Raw genomic sequence first — 9,748 nt, forward strand, 5'->3', positions numbered from 1 at the left:
TTGGGTGAACTATCTAGTTCATTTGAATCTCGACGAGGACTACGACAAGGTGATGGACTCTCCTGCCTACTAAGGAGTGTATCGTAAAGTAGTTGAAAATGTTTGCAATTGCCTCAAAAATAGTTTAATACAACTTTTAAGTAATTTTATTTTTGGAGGTTCTGTATAAATCCTTGAAAAAAGAAATGGCTTTTATGATTTTCTAAAAATGTTCTTTTAACTGGGTTTTTAACCTAGATTACTGAACGCATGTTTTTAAATTTTTGCACACCTTCTGAAAAATTGAAATTGTGAAAAAAGTTCGATAATGTTCGAAAATTGTTAACTTTTTTGTGCAAATATGATAAGCTCCAGAATTCTCATGATACAGGCAAATTATTTTTTTTCAAGAAAAATCTCCACTGCATTTAAGCGCAATTCGTAAAAATGAAAAAATACCATTTTTGAGGAACCCCTTTTTTCTATGCTCCTCCAAATCATGTTTACGCAAATAAAAAATACATTAAATGAAAAATCCGCATTTTTTTTAAATAGGGTATGTTGTTTAATTTATGGACGAATAAGTTACAGCAAAAAATATAATTTTATAACCTTTTAGAATATTAAAAGCAGAACTTCAAAGTTTGAACAAAAAATAGACGTTTTTAGGAGTGGACCATTTTGTAGATATAGGAGATTTTTTTTTATCGAAAATATGAATTTTGAAAATCGGTGTTGAATGATATGATATGTGTTCATAACTGTTAACAAGCATCAATATTTTCCAGATTTTTTATCGTACAAATTTTATTCGCTACAGATTTTTGAAATGTTGAAAAATCGTAACAAAATAGCATTTTGTGCAGATTTTTATTTTGTGAGGTGTTTTCATTTAACCATATTTTCAATAATACTAAACATTTTCCAATTTTTTCCAAGCTGTTCGAAACTTAACTATATTGTAAAGATTTCATAGAAGAACCGAAATGAAAAGACTAACCCAGCTTCGAGATAGAGCATCCTGAACATTTTTAACTACTTTTCGATACACTCCTTATTCAACATCGCCCTGGAAGGTGTTATGCGACGAGCCGGGGTCAACAGCCGAGGTACGATCTTCACGAAATCCAGTCAATTTGTCTGTTTTGCGGATGACATGGATATTATTGCTAGAACATTTGGAACGGTGGCAGAACAGTACACTCGCCTGAAACGTGAAGCAGCAAAGGTAGGACTGGTGGTGAATGCGGCTAAGACAAAGTACATGCTGGTAGGTGGGACTGAGCGAGACAGGACAAGCCTTGGCAGCAATGTTACGATAGACGGGGATACTTTCGAGGTAGTAGAAGAATTCGTCTACCTCGGTTCCTTGCTAACGGCTGACAATAACGTGAGCCGTGAAATACGAAGGCGCATCATCAGTGGAAGTCGTGCCTACTATGGGCTCCAGAAGAAAGTGCGGTCAAAAAAGATTCACCCCCGCACCAAATGTACCATGTACAAGACGTTAATAAGACCGGTGGTTCTCTACGGACACGAGACATGGACGATGCTCGAGGAGGACCTGCAAGCACTCGGAGTTTTCGAGCGACGAGTGCTAGGGACGATCTTCGGCGTCGTGCAGGAGAACGGTGTGTGGCGGAGAAGGATGAACCACGAGCTCGCTGCACTTTACGGCGAACCCAGCATCCAGAAAGTGGCCGAAGAGGGAAGGATACGATGGGCAGGGCATGTTGCAAGAATGCCGGACAACAACCCTGCAAAGTTGGTGTTTGCTAACCATCCGGTTGGTACAAGAAGGCGTGGAGCGCAGAGAGCACGATGGGCGGACCAGGTGGAGCGTGATCTGGCGAGTGTTGGGCGTGACCGACGTTGGAGAGCTGCAGCTGCAAATCGAGTATTATGGCGGCAAATTGTTGATTCAGTATTACCATGAATTTGATGTTAACTAAATAAATGAAAAATGATATGAGAATACATACACCGTTTTCTAGTGTTAGTACAGATAAATGATGAATAATTCATAATTATTTATGAATAATAATTATTATAAAAAGTATAATAATAATTATTATAATTATTATAAAAAGTTGCATAACACAAATTTCTATACATTCAATTGACTGGCGATAGGCAATGAGCCAATATATGGCCATGTTGGCACTAAACATGCTGAAAAATATTTACTCAATGTAGGCACGAAAAAAGCTTTTATTATAAAATTGTGTTTTCTTCAATATGTCACAGCAACATTGTTTGGGGAACGTCACGCTTTGAGGGGGGAGGGGGGTTCAGAAAAATGTGACAACCCATACAAAAATTGTAGAGGTCCCATACAAAAAGTGCGTCATAGGCTGGAGGGGGGGAGGGGGGGTTGAAAATGGCCGATTTTTGCGTGACGTAATTTATGGACGTTTCCTTGGGGAAAATGTAGGCAATTGAAAATCCTTTCTTCATAGCCAACCAAATATCTGAGCTTTATTGATTTAAAAAAATAGACCCTCTTCAAATGTTACTCCAGACAAATTTCGAAAAACAAAGTTTGCAAAGTTGCTGAGTAAGACCTATTGTTTGTGCCCATCAAGTTTCATCCGATTCTGATGGGGGTGCTGCCAACCACACCTGGTCGAGTTATCGCGGAATTCGTTTTTATCAGCAATAGGTCGTTCCTGCCTGTCTTGCTATTATCTTCGGTGCACCTTATCTTTATTCTTGTATTTTCGTAGAAAACGTTACGTTTATTTAGTCATGTACCGACGCTTGAAGTGTCAATAGTTGATTTACCCATAATCGAATCGATTTCTACGAAACGGAATCTGCACCGTAAAGGTCACTCCGTTTTATTGTTCGTTTGGCTATTGAAAGGTGCATTACACATAAGAAATGAAAGGTGCTCTCCATCTCCTGAGAGTAACAAAACTGCAGTACCATTATTTGCATCATCCCGAGCATCTTCCGGAACAACATATAGACCGACATAAATAGATACTTCTGTTGGACGGAAGTAAATAACAGAAGGTATGTTGAATGTTAAACTAAAGAAGGAAATAGTGATTTCATTCTTGAAACTGGTTGTTTTAAATTCACATATTTGGTGTGAAAAAATCCTGCTGGATGATTGCTTTTGCTAACGGATAATTTTCTTGAAACAATGCCGCCGGTGGTTATTTCAAATATACGTGTTTACAGCTTTCTACAAAAACGACACTTAATTCTACTAAACCTTGCGTTGTTTGTTATGGTTGTGAATGTTGTGATTGTTAGTTGATTCAACCAACACTGCCGGATAAAAAAAAACTAGTATCTGTTGTAGTTCAAATTTTCACAATCGCTATTTTTTTCATAAACTTCGTTTGAATGTAATATAAATTGATACTAAACTGTAATAAACATTCAAATCACCTTAAAAAAGTAGTGAATATGTTTTAGGTTACCAATTAAGTGACGTTTCTTTTTCATTCCAGATCATGCTACGAATTTTTAAAATTGTTGTTTTTATGATGATGCAGGAAATCACATCTCTCGTTATCTTGCAAAGTATCGCAACAAAAGACCCCATTACCAACGAGACAATGTACGCTGACTATCCGTACCTTCGGGAGCTGAACATGAGTCATCAAAGGAACTTCGAATTTCCCAACAAGAAGGTTTTGCTGATTCACCACCGCCTTTCGGCGTTCATTTGCAATAACTGTGGAGTGAATTCCATCTACAACGAAACTTTTTCGAAACTGCCACATCTTACGTTGATAGAGCTGAAAAATAATTTCATGGAATACGTACACCCCGACGCTTTCATGCATAATACCCGACTGGATAAAATTGATTTTTCCGGAAACAAACTGGTCACATTGAACCCGGAGGCTACCCTGCGACATATTTCATCCTTATCAATAGTGAATTTCAGTCAAAATCCGCGGATGGACATAAACCTAGTGAAACTGGCAAGCGACAGACTAATGATCTTGAGCTGCAACTATTGTGCAACGACCTTCCTGGATCGAAACACGTTCGCTGACATGCCGAGAATTTCCCAGATCAACTTGAAGGAGAACTCAATTGAGCATATCTTCTATGATGCACTAGAGTCATTGCAGAATGTGAAAACTTTGACCATCGATGGAAATCGCAATCTGAAAATCTTGAGCCTTGCGTCCAAAACACTGAAAAGGCTGAGCGCCGAGAACTGTGCTCTGGAAGGGACGCTACAGACTTCAAATTTGCCCGCCCTGAGTAGCGTCAACGTGCGAGGGAACCAACTGACACATATTGACGAAATCGGACTCGTGACACACCAGAGAATTACCAGTTTGCTACTGGATGATAATAAACTCGAGAAAATTCCGGACAAACTTATAAAGATGCCAGAATTGCAGCGCTTGTGCCTGGATCGAAATCTGCTCCAGCCATACAAGCATACCCAGGAAACTCTGGCGGTTTATAAAATGAGGGCTTTACGCCAGAACTGCACCCAAAGTGACGATTTTTCTCACTACTTTGAATACCATCTTCCGAGTGACAATGGTACTGCCGTGTATAGGAAGAAACCGGTGCACAGTGTTGCCAACAATGGTTCCACGATTGATCTGTCTGGAAGGAATATTGTTTTTATTGAATATGATTACCTCATCGACTATGAGGGGGTGAAAAAACTAAATTTCAATAACAATTATAGGTTTGATTTCAAGGAGTCGATGATTTTTCTCGAAAGCCGTACGATCGAAGATCTTTTAATGATAAACTGTGCAATCACTGCCCTCTACCATACTACTTTTGAAAAACTCCCAAACCTAAAATCGGTACATCTTCAAGGCAAACATAACCCTCAATTAACCTACATCAATTTAGCCAGAAATGAGCTTCGTTTTATATCGGATACGGTATTCCAAGACTTGCCCAAGTTGCAGACACTCATTCTGAATGAAAACACAAATCTGACCAACACTGTCATGCCTAGTTTTCCTTACAGCAACTCATTGCGTTACCTTAGCTGTGCAAACTGTTCTTTTGAACGACTGGACAGTCAGACATTGAAGTTGTTGCCGAACTTGCGCACGTTGAACCTTCAGAAAAATCCCCTGAACTCCTTTGACATTGATCTGCTAGACCGAGTGGAAACCTTTTGTGTGGAGGACACACTTCTCGATGGTGCATTTTTGAATGAACTTGAAAGTCAGATTCCAGTAGTAACCAAGCTGGAGCACCTTTGTGAAGAGCATAGGCTTTCGGAGCGGTTGAGTAGAAACTATGAAAGCAAATCGTTTTCGTCGATGACGAAGATGATCCACGAGAGTAACCTATTAGAATGGGCTTCTCAGGTATCAGCAGAATCGGGGACCAGCCTCAAAACGCCATTGTTGGTGATGTTTTTGGGGCTTGCATGCCTTTGTTGTGTCGTTATGCTGTCTGTACTAGCGTACGCAGCCTTTTCTTCTTCCTCACACAATTTTCCTAACAAAATCAAGGTACTTCGTTTGCTCGGGCTTGATTTACAGGAGTAAGAAAAAGGAAAATGCTGCGTACACTAGCGACTGTGTGGACACATCTTGTTTTTTTTTCGTGCAACTGTAAACAATTTTATTCATTAAACTGTCTTCTTTCTTAATTCAATTAAATTTAAACATTGGTAGTTTGTTAATGAAAGAAACTCACAATTCCAATAGCAAAAAAAAAATGTTTATGTACAATTCGTCGTTGATACCTTGTTTGCTAGTAAAGTAATTTAAATTCAGCGCTGAGCATACCGTCTTCATCGGTCTTGGGAAATGTTTCTCTAGTTCCCTGATGATTATTGTTTGCAACATTCGCACAGCTTGGAGTTTGTCTGCTCGTTATTTTTGGACACTTGATACAACTCGTAATTAATGTTGTGTCAGTGCTTTGCCTAATTTTTTAGTTTCCCATCGAAAACTGTCCACAGCACCTTGCATTCAAAAACCCCGAAAACATTTCGATCTACAAGGGATAGACAAAATTTTCACTTTTCAAAAAATGTTCAACTAGCATCAAAATGTTCGAAAAGTGCATCAAATATTCTCAAATTTTCACTGTAAGTTGAGCAACTAGTTGTGTATCAGTGGACAAAATTTGGAAAAAATCGTGCTATTCTACACGAAGTTATAAAAATTCTAGAAAAAAGTATGATTTTCCGATAGCTAACTTTGAGCTGTTATATCTCCGGATTCAATGAACCGAATGCAATGAAATTTTGACCATTTATGACTTATATAATGAGCTTTGAAAAACGTTTGACACATCTTTAAATTATTAACAAGAGAAAAAGTTAACGCGATTTTATTTATTTTATGATTTTTTAGTAAATTGGTCTATTTTTAATACGCATCCCAACACTTTTTTCTATTAATTAATTAATTCTATTAATATTAAAAGGCTACGTTGTTACTTTCCTTCAAAACATTTTTATATTCAAGACAACTAGAGAGAATTTAAATAAACTATAATTAGCATCTTGAATTTTGAAGCGATGTTGAAGTTTTAGAAAATTTGATGTTTTATTAGAAAATAAACTGATCGTAATAATTTTCTTCCGTGTTAAGAATTTTAAGTTGTGTCAAAAGTTTTTCAAAGCTCATTATATAAGTCATGAAAAGTCAAAATTTCATTGCATTCGGTTCATTGAATCCGGAGATATAACTGTAGGAATTCTTCGTTTTAATTAAAAACACACTTTTTTTCATGTTCCATTCTGATTTTTTTTATTGAAGTCAACCACACATCTAGTCTCAACAACATCACTCACAAAACTGAATCATTGAAATCTCTGATTATCTATCTGTCCCCTTCGTTCCGTTCGTTCATGAGCTCGAACATCACGCACACCATCACGTCTACAGCACCACGCATAAAGCTCGTGTCTTCCTGTCTTTGGCTTCGATGAAAGTCAGGGTTGTAGGCATGTGTCCGACTCCGCTCTCGCGTTATTTGTTATAATGGTGAACACTAGATCAAATTCTTCATTTAATTTAATTTTATATTCAAACAAGGAACTTCCAAATAAATGACTTATCAGAATTTCTTATTAAATATCGAACAATTTAATTTATTTATATTACTTCCTACATCCTCCTTCTCCCCTACTCTAACAACATCTCTTTCCTCTTTCAAGATTTCAAAAATATTGGAATTAAATTGTTTAGTGATAAACAAAAAATAGAGCTTTGACACCTGCAAAGATTTGTGAAGAATTTGCCTAACTTAAAAATCACAAATAAAAAGAAATTTAAAAATAAAAAAATAAAACCTGCAAAAATAATAAAGAAAACCTGTAAATAAATAAAAAAATATATTAAGTATAATTCAAATGTAATCATTAATACCCATTAATCATGTTTTGTAGCTATGAATAAAGTAGATACTTGAACAGCTACTATGATAATATGCATAAACTCGGATTTTAATCATAGGGATTATAATAGAAGCGATGATTATATTAAAAATTAACAAAACCAAGGATTGCCGAACTTGGAACATTATTCGCATTGTAATCAATCACACACCGTCAGAGTGCTCAAATGTACCATGTTTTTCAATATGATCCATTCGGATGTTATGTAAATCAAGGACTCATCAATCCTTAAAAAAAACTGCCAATCTGATCCATACAGATCGACCGCCATTGGAAAACTGGATATTATCAATAGTTATCTTTCATCAGTACGCTCTAGGATAAATTGATCAATGTGATCCATCAGGATCAGGGCTATTTTTTCAGAGTAAGTCATAGTCAATCAAATAGTTTCCAAACTTATCAATTCACTCGAGGATACTTCACGATGAAAAATATCAATCAAATTTCTCTCATTGGATCCATTTGGAACAAACGCCTCATCAGAGACGCATCAACCCGCTCGAGCGTATGGATTTTCTCTCAATAGATCCAACCGGATTTAACGCCTCCTCAGAGTCGCACCAACCCGCTAGAGTCGAGGGTATGGATTTTATCTCAATAGATCCAACCGGATCCAACGCCTCCTCAGAGACGCACCAACCCGCTCGAGGGTTTGGATTTTAACTCAATAGGTCCAACCGGATCCAACGCCTCCTCAGAGACGCACCAACCCGCTCGAGGGTTTGGATTTTATCTCAATAGATCCAACTGGATCTGACGCCTCCTCAGAGACGCACCAACCCGCTCAAGGGTTTGGATTTTATCTAAATAGATCCAACCGGATCTGACGCCTCCTCAGAGACGCACCAACCCGCTCGAGGGTTTGGATTTTATCTCAATAGATCCTGATTAGATGCTGATTTTGATCTTGCTCTCTTGGATGGAGCATCCATCAAGCACAAAATCAGAAATTTCGAGTCTCATTACTATGCTAGTCTCACTTAACATATTCTACCTCTCACAAAAGCACAACTGCTGATTTTGATCTTGCTCTTTTGGATGGAGCTGATGAGGCTCCAGAAGAATCCATTAAGCACAAAATCAGAAATTTCTAATCTCATTACTATGCTAGTCTCACTCAACATATTCTACCTCTCATGAAAACACAACTGCTGATTTTGATCTTGCTCTCTTGGATGGAACTAACCAGGCTCCAGAAGAATCCATCAAGCACAAAATCAGAAATTTCTTATCTCATTACTATGCTAGTCTCACTCAACATATTCTACCTCTCACAAAAACACAACTGCTGATTTTGATCTTGCTCTTTTGGATGGAGCTGATGAGGCTCCAGAAGAATCCATTAAGCACAAAATCAGAAATTTCTAATCTCATTACTATGCTAGTCTCACTCAACATATTCTACCTCTCATGAAAACACAACTGCTGATTTTGATCTTGCTCTCTTGGATGGAACTAACCAGGCTCCAGAAGAATCCATCAAGCACAAAATCAGAAATTTCTTATCTCATTACTATGCTAGTCTCACTCAACATATTCTACCTCTCACAAAAACACAACTGCTGATCTTGATCTTGCTCTCTTGGATGGAGCTTACCAGGCTCCAGAAGAATCCATGAAGCTCAAAATCAGAAATTTCCAGTCTCATTACTATGCTAGTCTCACTCAACATATTCTACCTCTCATGAAAACACAACTGCTGATTTTGATCTTGCTCTCTTGGATGGAACTAACCAGGCTCCAGAAGAATCCATCAAGCACAAAATCAGAAATTTCTTATCTCATTACTATGCTAGTCTCACTCAACATATTCTACCTCTCACAAAAACACAACTGCTGATTTTGATCTTGCTCTCTTGGATGGAGCTTACCAGGCTCCAGAAGAATCCATCAAGCACAAAATCAGAAATTTCTTATCTCATTACTATGCTAGTCTCACTCAACATATTCTACCTCTCACAAAAACACAACTGCTGATTTTGATCTTGCTCTCTTGGATGGAGCTTACCAGGCTCCAGAAGAATCCATCAAGCACAAAATCAGAAATTTCTTATCTCATTACTATGCTAGTCTCACTCAACATATTCTACCTCTCACAAAAACACAACTGCTGATTTTGATCTTGCTCTCTTGGATGGAGCTTACCAGGCTCCAGAAGAATCCATCAAGCACAAAATCAGAAATTTCTTATCTCATTACTATGCTAGTCTCACTCAACATATTCTAAATCTCATGAAAACACAACTGCTGATTTTGATCTTGCTCTCTTGGATGGAGCTTACCAGGCTCCAGAAGAATCCATCAAGCACAAAATCAGAAATTTCCAGTCTCATTACTATGCAAGTTTCACTTAAAATATTCTTCCTCTCATGAAAACACAACTGCTGATTTTGATCTTGC

At 37.6% G+C, this 9,748-nt stretch overlaps 1 protein-coding gene across 1 annotated transcript; it reads left to right on the plus strand.

Annotated features, from left to right (window-relative positions):
* The first annotated feature begins 2,706 nt into the window (after positions 1–2,706).
* Positions 2,707–5,600, plus strand: LOC109418867 (leucine-rich repeat and death domain-containing protein 1). Its single transcript, XM_029870851.2, has 2 exons — positions 2,707–2,997; positions 3,444–5,600. Exon 2 carries the CDS (start codon positions 3,447–3,449, stop codon positions 5,478–5,480), a length of 2,034 nt encoding a protein of 677 aa, XP_029726711.1. The 5' UTR covers positions 2,707–2,997; positions 3,444–3,446; the 3' UTR covers positions 5,481–5,600.
* Positions 5,601–9,748: the final 4,148 nt, after the last annotated feature.

The sequence above is a fragment of the Aedes albopictus genome, chromosome 2 (assembly GCF_035046485.1).
Source record: "Aedes albopictus strain Foshan chromosome 2, AalbF5, whole genome shotgun sequence".
Classification (NCBI taxonomy): domain Eukaryota; kingdom Metazoa; phylum Arthropoda; class Insecta; order Diptera; family Culicidae; genus Aedes; species Aedes albopictus.

Excerpts from the sequence above, each read along its gene's own strand:
- LOC109418867 (XM_029870851.2), top strand. The coding sequence starts at position 3,447 with ATGCTACGAATTTTTAAAATTGTTGTTTTTATGATGATGCAGGAAATC.